Source organism: Carcharodon carcharias, chromosome 13 (genome assembly GCF_017639515.1).
Source record: "Carcharodon carcharias isolate sCarCar2 chromosome 13, sCarCar2.pri, whole genome shotgun sequence".
NCBI lineage: Eukaryota > Metazoa > Chordata > Chondrichthyes > Lamniformes > Lamnidae > Carcharodon > Carcharodon carcharias.
Genome location: NC_054479.1, coordinates 20,316,484 through 20,331,702, shown reverse-complemented (window position 1 = coordinate 20,331,702; position 15,219 = coordinate 20,316,484). Strand labels below are relative to the sequence as shown.

At 40.9% G+C, this 15,219-nt stretch overlaps 1 protein-coding gene across 9 annotated transcripts in view; it reads left to right on the top strand.

Moving 5' to 3' along the window:
- Positions 1-15,219, top strand: part of naa25 (N-alpha-acetyltransferase 25, NatB auxiliary subunit) — a 107,643-nt gene that overhangs the window by 29,640 nt on the left and 62,784 nt on the right. For 7 of the 9 annotated variants that reach the window (XR_005944693.1, XR_005944692.1, XM_041201952.1 and 4 more), the window contains 7 exons: positions 1,570-1,677; positions 2,362-2,440; positions 3,356-3,467; positions 5,826-5,915; positions 6,732-6,904; positions 9,737-9,903; positions 13,518-13,725. Coding sequence is in view for 7 of the 9 variants with exons in the window: in XM_041201952.1 (XP_041057886.1) it covers positions 1,570-1,677; positions 2,362-2,440; positions 3,356-3,467; positions 5,826-5,915; positions 6,732-6,904; positions 9,737-9,903; positions 13,518-13,725 (937 nt within the window). In the remaining 2 variants the exon portion in view is untranslated. The remainder of the gene's footprint in view (positions 1-1,569; positions 1,678-2,361; positions 2,441-3,355; positions 3,468-5,825; positions 5,916-6,731; positions 6,905-9,736; positions 9,904-13,517; positions 13,726-15,219) is intronic. The other 2 variants (XM_041201955.1, XM_041201954.1) reach the window with 1 other exon arrangement.

Here is a 15,219-nt window from a genome sequence, read left to right as displayed (position 1 = left end):
TGTCCCATCCCAAAATTTGAGTCAGTGCACAGAGAAGTTCTATTTCTCTCAAATTTTGTCCCTTTTGTTGCAACCACTTAATTAATTTGTGCCTGATGTGCACACCAGTGGTGTAATGTATAGCCAGGAATGTTTGTAGCATACTTGTTCTTAAATTGTTAATGATACCCCATTTATCTTGCTTTCTTCATTATATTTTTTCTGGTTTAAGTATAATGAAATTAAGTTAAGTCCTGATCTACATGCTGCCCTTCATTGTACATAGACACTGTGTCAACTTCCATATGTGTTGAGAACACCCATCTGTACTTCACCAGCATTCCTTTACACACCCAAGAACCTCTGTGCTGTCTGTCTGACAAGATATGGATGAGCCTGAATTTTCTACAGTTGAAAGTACAGAGAGCCAAAGCAATTGTTTTTGACTACCACTAAAAGAGGAACACAGAAAATTAGCATGCAGGTTTAGCAAGCAATTAGGAAGGCAAATGGTATGTAGGCCTTTAACGCAGGAGAATTGGTGTAAAATTGGGGGGGGGGGGGGGGGGGGGGGGTGTGCGTGCGTGCGTGCGCGCGCGTGCGTGTCTAGCTCGCTCCCAGTCTCAGGGTTCGCACACAGCCCCACACGCCAACACACTCATTCCAAGTCTCACAGTTGGTAAGGATGAGTCACAGAGTTTGCAGATAGTCTGACAGGAAGGGAAGAGAATTATATGAATTGCAAGGAAGTCGAGCTTTTAGGTGAGAAAGTGGAGTTGAGGCAGAAGGCCAACCATGATCATATTGAATGGTGGAGCAGGCTTGACGGACCAAATGGTCTACTCCTCCAATTTTGTGTTCTTAAAATTCTTATTGTTTATAACTTTCTTCATTTGACTTATGCCACCTTGCAATTTCTTCCAGCCTTCTGACTCCAAATTCTGTACTTTCTTCCCTGACTCAGCACCTTCAATGCTCATTTAAGCCTTACTTCCTGGCACTCCTTTCATTAACTTCTCCAATTTCAAAACCCACCTCTTGGACCAACTCTTTGATCTTCTTTCCTGGGTGCACTCCCCTCCTTCCCCACCTTTCTGTTGCCTGCCTCAGATGGTTGAGCATCTGCTTGTGTTTGGCCTTGAAGCAATGTGAGTCATTTTGCCCTTTTTCTGCATTAAGGGCGCTTTTTAGATGGCAGTTGCTGCAATGAGGCAGATATTGTGCCAGGCTGGAGAAGCAAGAGGGAGCAGTATTCTCAAGCTTGTTGCAATGTTTTTTCTGCTTTGAGATAGAAATATAACTCGAGACAAGATGCTTGTTCGCAATAATTGAACCCAAAATATGTCCACAGACGTTGTATAAAGGGCATTATAAGAGTTGTTTAGCTCTGTATTGTCACACACCTGATGTACAGGATTAATAATCATAAAGACTGATGACAGACAAATATGTGTCTCATAGCAGTAGCTGTACAGGGACTGTTGATGGAGGCTATTACAATTGTGGGAAGGGTGCTGAACATTGTTTTTATGAGGACTTAACATCTATCTGTCCCTTGGGCTTTTTAAATCATATTTGTGTCTTATGTAGTCTATTTCAGCACAAGATGAGAAGTTGTCAAAGACAATGTTCCTCCCCTTAGCCCAGCGAATGGTGGAAAAGATGGTGAAAGAAGACAAGATTGAGGCAGAAGCTGAGGTAAAAAATTGGGAATATCCCAAGTTGTGACGTGTGCCTTGCTAGTCCCAACATTGTGACAAGGACAGACTTTTTGCCTGTTGTGTTGTTTTGTCCCTTTTCTTGTTGTTCCTGCATAATGATCAAGAATCGGTATGCTGGCTAATTAACTTAAAATTTTTCTCCCAGCCCTGTTGTATTTTTGTGGCAGGTGACTACCAGCTAAACAAAAAAGAAACCCATTATTAAGTTTAGTAGTTTTTCTTCTTAGTAATTCATTGTGTTTTGGCAAACCTGCTCCTGTATATTCAGTCTTCACACTCCTGTTGCTGAGAAGACTTGTGGATGTCTTGCCTCCAGACTGGAGGCAGCTTCTCTTGTAGTTAGCTTTCAAGAGGGACTACACAACCACCACCCTGTCTTCTCCCGTAGTCCTACAGTCTTTATTCAGTTCTGTGTGGCTCGGATTAGGGCCAAGCAAATGAGAATCAAACCTAGGTTCATTGCCCAGTCTTTGACTGGCTTTAATAAAGATTGGAAATGAATTCTATTTTGAGATTGTACCTGTTCAATCTGATTTTAAGCTCGTTGTGAGACTTGAGTAATTGTTAAAAATTTTGAAATTTGAAACCTCACTGTTTCCTCAGCCTCTGAATACATGTGATTTCCATCTATCTGTTTCACAACTTTTGTTTTTGGTAATAGGTGCAACTCTACTTGATGATTTTGGAACGACTTGGAAAAGACCAAGAGGCTCTGGAAGTTATCAGAGGAAAACTGGGAGGTAACATGGGAATTAGCTTTATTGAAAGATTTTTGTGGAAAGGATTGTGCAGTATATTTTTCCATTTCCCTCCCCATCATCATCTCCTGAGAATGTAGTTCCACAAACATGGACAGCCCTCCGGTTTTCTGCCGAAATGACTATTAATCATATGAGTCTGGAAAATAAGTAAAGGCATGCTTTTCAACCAATCCAGATTCTTCCTAAACACATACTTTCTTGCAGGGATCACTGGCTAGTTAATAGCAGTTGGAGTTTTGGCTGATTGTTTTTCTTTTCCCTCTGGAAACTGGAAACATTAAAGCCAGTTCAGGTGACACCCACCTTTGCCCTGGGTTAAAATCACTAGCTCAGTACTTGTTCGGGATTGAACCTGAGAGCACTCTCTATATGGCACAGTAACATCCCAAGTGGCCCACTTACCTACTCAAGTTATTAGGGGAACTTTGTCCGCTTTTCTATGTCTCTCCAGTCATAAATGACCCCAATTGTGAGAGTGGAGATGTGATTTCCTACTAATCCTCTATCAATGATGCTGCATAAACATCTAGAAGATGGCTGTTGGGAATGTTTGGTTTTTCCTTGTCTTCCTGTTGGGAAGTGCCTGAAGTTTCAGTCTCACTGTCCTTCATCCCTGTTTCCTGCAAAAACTATGTTTGCTTCTGGGAATTTAGCAGTAATATATTCTAAAGAGCTCCACTACTCCAGTATGACAGTTTCCATTTTACCATTTTTCACATTAGCAACCTTATGACATCTGAGTGAGATTGCCAGCTTAATGCTGTGTAAGGGTCAACTTTGCACTGTGGACTCATACTCAACAGGGATTAGATTGAGAGTGTCCAAAAAGAAAGGGCTTTTCTAGGCTGTGTTTGAGTCAAACAATATACATGGAAATTCTGTTTTTCTTCTCAGAAAAACTGACCAGTGAGTTGCAGAGTCGAGAGATGAAATGTATGGTGCTGTACAAGAAGCTGATAAAATGGCCTGAATGCAACGCGTTGTCAAGGAAACTTTTACTGAACAAGTGAGCAATTCCTCGTTTATTTAACAATATTCTCAGAGAACAAGTTCATGTGCTTTTCCTTTCTATTAATGATATGTTGTCTTGATGTTGTGTAGTCGGAAGGTGAGTATCCTACTGACTCCAGAGGAGAGGTGTACCCTGAAGAGTAATTGGACTCAGCTGAAGAGTTAGCAGTTCTTACCAATAGGACCAGCCTCTGGATGCAGAATATTTCTTTTGCCATTCCTATTTGTACTTACCCTGTGATCTTCCTCAATTTCTTTAGAGGGAATAATTGATTGGAGTGGGCACCTTACGCAAGTTATGGTCTTCATTTGTGATCCATGATTATGAATACTGGCAGGCTAACTGGTAGCCATTGCAGCTGAAGCTGATATGCCCTCAGCTAACATCTACACATCTGCTAACAGGGGTTGCTGTTTAGAGACTAGAGTACAGCCTTGGCCAATTTTTTGTTGCTTGTTCTGGGACTATGGCCAATTGTAATTGCCCTACTGCTACTGCAACCAAAATTGGCAATAACAACTCTGGCAGTTTGGAGATCATAAATAGAAATTTTAAACCTTAGTTGACAGCGGAAATGTTTAAGTTGTGTTAATAGGATCATCTGAGATAGGGCACCTGAGTCGTTATGATACTGAAAGAGCAATTCAGATGTACTGAATTCAAATCATACTATGGCAAGTGGGAAATTGAACCAGAAATATAAAAATAGAAAGCTCCCAGATTGGGGTAAAACTCAACCGGTTTATTGTGGTCCTTCTTTCCCACCTGGCCTGGCCTACATGTGGCTTCAGGTTGATACTTAATTGGCTCCAAAGTGCCCTAATAAGCAACTCAGTTGTGAACAATTGGTATTGAGAGTTGCCCCACAAATGAGTCAGTCAGCAAGCTGACATAGTTGTACTCACAGCATTATATCTGTGAAAAGGCCAGTACTCTAATACAATTCCAATAAGCTTAAAGCAACTAAACCAAAATGTGTTCATCAGGTATTGTCGCTGCAATTGTGAGTGATTTATTCTTTGTAAACTATATGATAGTTCTGTTTGAGAGAGCAGGCATCTGACCAATTCCCAAGTCTCAGGTTCCACTGTAAGGTCACCTAGTGGGAGGTATGAGGATGATGATCCTGTTGAAACCTTCCTTCTCTTTGCTTGGGAGTGTACTGACTTCTGACTGCTTTCTGTTCACAACCCTTCCATCAGGATACCACATATCCGTATTCTGTGACTGCAATGAAATATTTATTAAAATCTGCCGTCTTTTGCCTCCCAATGAATTCCCAAATTAATATTGTTGACCGCTTCTTCATTACAACATCGCATTCCAGAATTCAGAACCCAGCATTAATATATTTAGTGTGCCCCTTACACTGGTGGCGTACAAGCAATACACATGCCACTCTTGAACTTAATTAGCTCAAATCTATTACAAATTAACAACTGAGTAGGAGGAATCCATCAATTACAAGGTAACAAAAAAAAAGGTGTTATTTCTGACTGGCGTCTTCCAACTCGTCATGAAGTGTGAAGGAATGTGTTTTCAATTCAAGCAATACCCATGGTGGAATAGTCTAAGCACAAGAGGACATTTGACTAGGAAAATTTTAAGCACAGTGAAAACAGAAAATGTTGGAGATGTACAGCAGGTTGGTCAAGATCTGAAAGAAAAAGATAAATGCCTTTCCTCTTCCAGATGCTGCCTGAGCAGCTGTGCATGTTTTAGTTTCAGATTTCCAACATTCGTGACCTCTATAAATATATACAGTAAATTGGCTGATGCTCTGTTTTATAAGGAAAGGAGTGTAACCTATTTAATGAGCAATGTATTATAGTGATGAATAGAAAGTATCACTCAAGGCTGCAAATCTGAATTAGGTAACAGCCTTGAGTCATTTGGATTTTAATTATTGTTCGGTTAAGGAACTTTGAAAATTGGCATGTACTTGTGTATTTAAGGTTTCAGCTCTCGGGCCTAGAATAATTTGGGATTGTTTTGTATTTAACATTGGTGTAGAAGTATTTATGGGTTAATTGCCTTAGATCCAGTGTGTTTCTCAGACCTTAAAAATGTCACGTAGACTAAGAATATTTGTTCTTGTACCCAATTGGCTCAAATGTATCAATGAAATAACAACTCATAACTCAACAGAAAGGGAATCTTTTAATGACCGCACAACATATTATAATAGCTATTTTTTAGAGCTGGAAAGCCACACTAAAGGTGTGCTATCCTTAACAAATAAATGAATCTCTAATTGAATTCATCCAAGCAATTGAACGCATGGTCTTAAAGTTATACTTAAAGGCTTTGTTGGATGTGTATGCAGTAAATGCTGTTGCTGTTCTCTTCTAGCCCAGACGACTGGCAATTTTACTTATCCTACTTTGATTCCCTCTTCCATCTGATTGACGAGGCTTGGACTCCACCTGCAGAGGCAGAGCAGTAAGTGGTGTGATTTTTCTTTTAAAATTGTATTTTTGTAAAATGAATTAAAATCATTGCTGTACTTTCAATTTATATAATCTCCATAAAATAGAATCCAACCACCTATTTTCTTAAACAGCGAGGAAAATAAGCATTTAAGCTCTGCAATGTACATGTACAATCTTCTGCCGCATTACAATGTATGGGTGTATATTTTGAAACCAGTAAATTTCCGTTGTGTTCTAAGGTTGTATCAAATAATTTTAAAATAAACATTTACTTCTTTGACTCCCTTTCAAGTTTTCAATTCCTTTTCAACGCCGTGGCAGATATCTGTTACCCTCTAACTGAGGGATAAGGTTGGTCACCTTTACCATGACTTCTGTCACAGCTACCCCATGAATAGAAATGCTGCTCGGATAGAGTGCGAACCAGTTCATATTTCCATCCAGATTTGACAATTTCCATCTTTTCTTAATCTAAGCATATGTCAACACACACATATAGCAGTCAATTTGATCTATCTTTTGAATGCTTCAATTGAATCAAAATCCACTTCACTACGTATTGCTCTCTTTCTATGCTTGCTATAATGACAAAAGTTCCTGAATGACCCATTAGAAATATCAGAATTTTGCACTCTGTCCCGTCCTGCATAAATTTTAAAAATCCCTTTGTCTTCTGCTGATGGTTTGATATCAAGTCTCCTGTCCTGTTTTCTACTGACTGTTGGCAAGCCTGCCCCAAAACGGTGGCCCAATACATCAAATGCAAGCCCTAGTTAGCTTTTTTGTGCAATGCTGGCAGCATAACCATGTCCTTTGTATTTCATAGCTGCCCAGAGGGTCCGGTCACTTGCCTTGTACAGGAAGCCGTAACCTTTGTGGAGGAGCGAATTTTGAGTGAGGAACCAAAGGGCTCTCGTCGCCTGAGGGGACCATACCTGGCTAAACTTGAATTGATAAGACGGCTGAGAGAGAGGGGTACCAATGATGAGCACAAACTTGGTGAGTGATTAATAGTTTACTGGATGAAAATTTATTCCATGTTAACTTAAAATTATCATGAAGAGTTAGGAGAGATGTTGGGAAAAATTTCTTTGCACACAGGGTTGTTGGAGCATAGAATACCCTACCTGCAGGGAGTGATTGAGGAAAAAAAAGCATTACTGCTCCTGCTTGCAATTCATTGATCCTTATTGGAAAGTGTACATGTTGACATCCATTTGAAGAAAAGTTTGAGTTTGGTTGTGATGCCCTCCTCAATCAAATAGCTTGTTGACACTCAATATTCATGTTTTGTGTCTCTAAAGGTAGTTTAGGTACAAATAAGCTTTTCAGTGCAATGGAATATTGTACTGGAGCATGTGTCACAGCTTTCAGGGAGAAAAAAAAAGAAACCCCTTTTATATAGCGCCTTACACAACCTCAGGACATCTCAAAATGTTTCACATATTTTGAATTATAATCACTGTGAAAATCTAGGCAAACATGGCAGGTAATTTGCATACAACAAAGCCCCTCAAGTAGCCATGAGATAAATGATCACAATGTTGGTCAGGACACCAGGTGAACTCTATTACTCAAGTTAACATCTCAAAAGATGGCACATTTGACAATGAGGTATTCTGTCAGTACCATACTCAAATATCTGGAATAGGGCCTGAATGTACAAAGCTGATGTCCAAGGAAAGTAAATGAAAAATTTGGGGCAGACCCTCCAACTTAAATATTATATTGATCGTGGGGCTGTGGCACACTTCTTATTTTGGTACAATGTTGGGTCGGCAAGTTTATCCAATGAGCCATTGACTTGCTCAAATCAGAGGCTTGACTCCAAATCTGTGCTGAGTTAGCTGATTACAGTGGACTGAGCAAAACAAGTAAATAGTAATTAAGCTTTCTTCCATTTTCACCAGAAATACAACAGTAAGGTACACCCATGGTGCTGTTAGGGAGGGAGTTCCAGGATTTTGACCCAGTGACAGTGAAGGAACATTGATATATTTCCAAGTCAGGGTGGTGAGTGACTTCGAGGGGAACTTCCAGGTGGTGGTGTTCCCATGTATCTGCTGCCCTTGTCCTTCTAGATGCTAGTGGTCATGGGGTTGAAAGGTGCTGTCTAAGGAGTCTTGGTGAGCTTCTACAGTGCATCTTGTAGATGGTACACACTGCTGCTACTGTGTGTTGGGGGTGGAGGGAGTGAATATGGATGTGGTGCCAATCAAGCGGGCTGCTTTGTCCTGGATTGTGTCGAATTTCTTGAGTGTTGTGGGAGCTGCACTCATCCAGGCAAGGGGAGAGTTTTCCATCACACTCCTGACTTGTGCCTTGTAGATGGTGGACAGGCTTTGGGAAGTCAGGGGGTGAGTTATTTGCAGTAGGATTCCTGGGCTGGAATTTTATGGCCCCGTCACAGCAGGGAGGGGCTGTAAAATGCGGTGAGCCATTCTAAACTCCATCTGCTTTAGTGGGACCGTAAAATCCCACTCACTTAAAATTCTGCCCCTAGTCTCTGACTTGCTTTTGTAGCCACAATATTTATATGGCTAGTGCAATTCAGTTTCTGGTCTCTGGTAGCCCCCAGGATGAAGATAGTGGGGGATTCAGCAATGGTAATGCCATTGAATGTCAAAGGGCGATGGTTAGATTCTCTCTTGTTGGAGATAGTCATTGCCTGCCACTTGTGTGGCGTGAGTGTTACTTGCCACTTGTCAGCCCAAGCCCAGATGTTGCCCAGGTCTTGCTGCATTTGGACGTGGGCCGCTTCAGCATCTGAGGAGTTGCGAAAGGTGCTGAACATTGTGCAATCATCAGTGAACAGCCCCACTCCTGATCTTATGATGGAAGGTTATTGATGAAGCAGCTGAAGGTGGTTAGGCCTCGGACCCTAGCCTGAAGAATTCCTGCAGCCTTGTCCTGGAACAGAGATGACTGACCTAGAAATCCACAATCATCTTCCTTTGTGCTAGATATTACTCTAACCAGTGGAGAGTTCTCCCTCTTATTCCCGTTGACTCCAGTTTTTCTAGGGCTCCTTTATGTCACACTTGGTCAAATGTGCCCTTGATGTCAAGGGCAGTCACTCTCACCTCACCTCTGAAGTTCAGCTCTTTTGTCCATGTTTGAACCAAGGTTGTAATGAGGTCAGGAGCTGAATGCCCTTGGCGGAACCCAAATTGAGCATCAGTGAGCAGGCTATTGTAAGCAAGAGCACTGTTAGTGACCGCTTCCATCACTTTACTGATGATCGAGGGTAGACTGATGGGGCAGTAATTGGCCGTGTTGAATTTGTCCTGCTTTTTGTGTACAGGGCATACCTGGGCAATTTTCCACATAGCTGGGTAGGTGCCAGTGTTGTAGCTGTACTGGAACAGCTTGGCTAGGACATCGGATGGTTCTTTCCATTAAGTTTCTCCACATTCAACATCTGAACAGTAATTCCTCAACCAGAAGCACTATTTCAGTTTCTTCAGTTAAGTCTGCCCTTCAAGTTGAGATTATTAATTTTCAGCATGTTCCCAGTCCCTTTTTGAAAATGTCTCCATGAACAAGTAGGTTGAGCCTTGTTTACTGCATCATTGACATCAACAATGCAACAGCCCCTCAGTCGTGCAACGAAGCATCAGCCTTGATTATATGCTCAAGTCCTGTAGTAAGATGTGAACCTACAGCCTTCAAATTGAGGCAAGTGAGCCATGGTGTTCTATCAACTTTCAGATTGCGCATACTTAAAAATTTCACCAGTTTAGAATATTAGGCATCAGCAATTTGGTATTCACTCCCATATTTGCCTATGTATGAATTTCCTTATCTTGTATTTCTCCTTGTTACTGCTAGGGATTCCAGAGGATCTGATGTTCCAGTACTTTGAGAGGTTTGGGGATAAGCCTTGCTGTTATTCTGACCTGAGAATCTTTGTCGACCTTCTGTCACTGGAGCGGCATACACAGGTGAGACCGGGAGACTGGCAGAGTCTTCATTCGCTCAGACTGTGCTACAGTGAGGTGAGTGGGTAAGTGCACCCAGTGGCCTCAGCATTCAGTCATTATATGAGTTGCTTGCTGCCTTGTATCTCTTGTAAAATTAGAGACAATCATTTTTAATTGACATAAGAACTGATTCTTCCCTCCAGTACAGCAGTTCAAAAGAAAGTTATGAAACCTTAAAATCAGAACTAAGCCTGTTAAAAGCAAATTCAGGAATGTTTCTGAACCCAAAGGTTATGAAAATCTGGCTCTACTCCAGATTGCTAAGAATGCAGATCGCTTTAGGTGATTAAAATAGAACTAAACTCATTGGGAAGTAAGAGACATGGAAAGGCAGAAAATTGAGACTGGAAAATGATCAGGAGTTCCGTTCATTACCATCATGGTAGAGTGGGGCAATGGCCTATCCCTTTTCCTATATCTAATTGAAAATTTACAGTGTAGAATAAATGAGCAAGAGCTCCATAACAGTGGTAAATTGACATGTTATACCAATGCAGTGTTACCACTAGGACTTGAATGAAGAGTATTTCTTCTTTGTTTCGTTCATTTAAATTGTAGAAAAGACTCAATAATGTAGTTAGTTTGTAGGTTTTTTTCCTTTGAATTTTGGGTTGTACCTGGAGAGTATATTTGAGTTACAGAATTCTGAAGTGAAATACAGGGTTGCTGAACTAAGCATATCACATGAGATGTGTTGGCACAAAATTATAGTATATCAAAGTTTGATTTGCCTAAGGGATATTGGTGCCACTTGAGCTGTTTGATGCTGTAGCAGGTTGTCTTATGTAATGAAATTTCCCACTAATCTGGCAAATTGGCATTATTTTCTGAGCTTCATTTGTTCCTTTATTTGGAATTGTCATTGCTCCCTGCACAAAAAAACACAATTTGTTCCAAATTTCAGTCTGTGTTGGCCAATTAAGCAAATCAAAACGTTACCTTAAATTCATTCAAGCCCAGACAAGAATGTGGCTTTTTTGTAGCAGCGTCTTTGTCCAATGCATACACAGGTTAAATTTTTAAATCGATATATTTAAAAAATGTTTGCCCATTAAAGCAAAATCTGTCAGTGTTGTAGAATTGGCCAATTTCTTATTTAGGTACTTGCTCCCTGACACAAACATTTATGGTCATGTATGAGTCTTAAATTTGCTGTTTCATATTGACACATTTTTATGAATTTCTCTTCACTCTTCCCATTCCCCACAATATTTGCAGTTTCCTCCTCTCCCGTCTTTTCAGCTATTTGTATTTGTGCTTTTTGCAAGAGGTGAGCATTAGAATGTTACTATTCCTTCTCTCTCACCTAGCCTATTGGAAAAATAAATTGGCGATCAGCATTGGTGCTTGAATTCATTTGGTGATGGATCAGGAAGAAAAATCCATGACTTGATATATCCCTTTCCACATTGTTCTTGATATATTGATACCAGTCTTTGTTTTTACCGTCCTGATGAAAAATGACAGATCTTATCATGGACCAATGACAAATTTGAATACAAGCAACCTTGGTGTGATTTGATCTTCTACTTTAGTTTGCAACATGTGATAGGTTTACAAAAGCAAAATACTGTGGATATTGGAAATCTGAATTAAAAGCAAAATGCTGAAAGCACAGGTCATTCAGCATCTGTGAAGGCAGAAACAGTTAACGTTTCAGTCAAGGATCTTTCATCAGAGCTGGAAGATGTTTGAGGTGCAGGTTTTTAAGCAAGCCAAGGGGCAGAAAAAATGGGAAGTGGGGAAGAAGAAGAAAAGGAAAGGCCTGTATTAAGATGGAAGGAGAGAATTAATGAGAAAAAGGATGATAGTACAAGGCAAAAGGAGGTAATAATAGGGCAAGTGAGGAAACAAAAGGTGAGTCTAGAGGAGATGCAAATGCGAGGTAGCAGAATCATCAGCAACAGGTGCTGTTTGAAAAAAATTAGAGCAGAATTTTGATCAGCAATTGTTGAACTCAGTGTTGAATCTACAAGGCTGTAAAGTGCCTAATCGATAGATGAGGTGCTGTTCCTTGAGCTTCATTGGAAGAGTGTAAGAGGTTGAGGATAGAGAGGTAAGAGTGGGAGCAAGATGGAGAATTGAAATAACAGGCAACTGGAAGCTCAGAGTTACACTAGCAGACTGAACAGATGTTTTTTTTGCAAAATGGTAAGTGGTCACCCAATCTGTGTTTGGTCTTCCCAATGTAGGGGAGACCAATCGCAAGCAGTGAATACAGTATAATTAGTTAAAAGTAGTATAAGTACATTGCTGTTTCACCTGGAAGGAGTGTTTGTGGCCCTGGACACTGAGAAGAAAGAAGATAAAAGGGCAGATGATACATATCCTTCACTTGCATGGGATGGTGCTGACGTAAGGGATGGGAGTGTTGGAGGTGATTGAGGAGTAAACCCGGGTGTCGTAGAGGGAATAATCCTTTGGATTGATGAGAAGGAGAAATGTGTTTGGTGGTGTTATCTTGCTGGAGGTGGCAAAAATGGTAGAGTATGATCTATTGAATGTGGAGGTTGGTGGGATGAATGGTGAGGATAAGGGGAACCTGATCATAGTTTTGAGAGAGAGAGGAAGGGGTGAGAGGAGAGGGACAGGAAATGGAATCGACACAGCTGAGGGCACTGTCATCTCCAGCGGAAGGGTATGCTTGGCTGAAGATGAAAGGAAGACATTGGAAGCACTGGTATGGAAGGTGGCAATGTCAGGATAGCTTTGATGGTGAAACAGGCGGAATGGAATAGAAGTTTTGCAGGAAGCAAGGTAGGAGGAAGTGTAGTCAATGTAGCTCTGAGAGTCACTGGGCTTATTGTGTCTATTGGTCAGTTGCCTATCCCCAGAAATGGAGGCAAATAAGTTGAGGAAGGGAAGAGTCTGAGATGGATCATCTGAAGGTGAGGGAAGGGTGGAAATTGGAAGCAAAGGTGATGGGATTTTCCAGTTTAAGGCTAAAGGAAGCAACAGCACCAATACTGTCATCAGTATACCAGAAAAAGAAGTGAGGGAAGGGACCTGAGTAAGATTGGAACAAAGAATGCCCCACATATTCCAAATATACAAAAAGGCAGACATAGGTGGGACTCATATGCATTCCCAAAACAACACCTTTTATTTGGAGTAAGTGATTGAGTCAAAGGAGAAGTTGTTCAATGTATGAAAGTTCAGCTAGGCATAGAAAGGTAGTAATAGAAGATTGGGGCTGGTTAGATATCTGTTCAAGAAAGAACTATAAAGCTCTCGGGCCTCCTGGATCGGGGTAGAGGGTAAAAGGATTGGATGTCATTGTTGAAAAGGAGAAGTTTAGGGCCTGGGAAATGTTAGTGGAAGAGGGAGCTGGAAGAGTCATGGATGAAGGTTAGAAGGCAATAGTCAAAGGATGAAAAATAGAGCTGAGAGAGAAAGGAATAAGTTCTGTGGGGCAAGAACAGACTGGAACGATGGGTTGACCAGGGCATTGCCCTTTGTGGACCTTGGGAAGAAGGTAGAAGTAGGCTGTGTGGGATTGGGGATGATGAGGTTGGATGGAAGATTTCCAGAGGAGATGATTTCAGTAACAGATTGTAGATTTGGTATGTTTATTGGTTGTATATTTTGCATTTTAAGTGTACATTTTGCTGTTCTCATTTTCTTTGCAGTTCATCAACAAACTGATGGAAGTGGTACCTCTTTCAATATCAACAGAAAGTGATCTTGCATTGCCAGATGATGTCAAAGCCATGCAAAGGCACATGTTTGTCGTCCAGTTTGCCAGATTGTTAGGCCTTCATGAGGCCTTGGACCAGACATGGAAGCTCAGACTCGTCCAGGAGCTGATGCAGAGATACAAGCACGCCCTAAAGTTTGGTAAGTTCGTTATTCCTCCTTTTGTGCTGTCAGGACATGCTACACCTTAATATTTTCTCCTGTGTAATTTTGAGTGGGGTGTTTGTCATATATTTTAGAGATTTGCAGACAGTAATTATTTTAAAAATAAAAGTTAATGGTTTTCTCCTGATGGGTAAGTCTGGACCCCAGATTTAGAGGCAGATCAATGACGCGGCTGGAGTTTAATGAACTAAAACTGTGCTGCTTACCAGAACATGGCATTTTTGAGCTGTGCCCTTGTCTTGCAAGAGTCCTCCATCTATTCAGGCATTAGCTTGCAGGATTTGGGGAGGCAGTGGCATAGTGGTATTGTCACTGGACTGGTATTCCAGAGACCCAGGTTAATGCTCTGGGGACCTGGGTTTGAATCCCACCACGGCAGATGGTGAAATTTGAATTCAGTAAAAATCTGGAAATAAAAGTCTGATGATGACCATGGAACCATTGCTGATAGTTGTAAAAGCCCATCTGGTTCACTAATGCCCTTTAGGAAAGGAAACCTGCTGTCCTTACCTGGCCTGGTCTACATGTGACTCCAGAACCACAGCAATGTGTTGACCCCTAAATTCCCTCTGAACAAGGGCAGTTAGGGATGAGCGATAAATGCTGACCTGAATGAATAAAAAAAAATTACCTGGAGTCAAATAGGAAGAGTCCCAGTCCCTCGTAACATGACTCACCATTTGAGTAGTGCCGATGAGCCAGGCTAGCCAGTCACTTATTGAGAACCTTGGGCTACAATAGACACCCTTTCTCAGGTACTCAACTGCCAAATTTGCTAGAGAGCTTTGTTTCAACCTCCTGTTGTCTCAGAATCAACTTGACTTCATGCTTTTCTCACCCCCACACAAAGGAGGATAGTCATTGGTTGGTCTCATTATGTCTCTTGATACAATAATAAAGCCCATTTTCAAAACTCAAGCTAAATTTTTCAAATCCATATGTTTTGGCTTTTGATTTCACCTTATTGTCCAGTTATTACTAGAAGTTAGATGTTTAACAAATGAGAAGCTGATTTTTTCGTGTAAGCAGTGTGTTCTTAATAATATAAGTGAAGACATTGAGGATAGATGAAGCATGTTTCTGACCAGTGAACTCTTCTAACCATGATCTCAATCAACCATAATCTGTTTTCGAGTGATATTACTCTGACAACAAACTTCGCTCCAAAAATAATCTTTTACTGCATCAAGAGACTTATTTTGTTAATTGGCTTACAGCATCTGACTTTTATTAACTGTCTAAGAAACTGCATTTTATGTTGCTCTGATTTTTTTCCTCCCTCCTGAAGATGCTGCATTACACTGGATATGATTCAACAAATGTCAGTTGTCCTGCTTAAATGCTTGTCAAAATAATCATTCTTTGGTGTTGAATTTAGATACAGCGTACGTGGGATATTTGACCATAGGGCCCAATCAAGCCCAATATTAACATCATCCCATGTTTACAGATGCACTTTCCAGCAGGGTT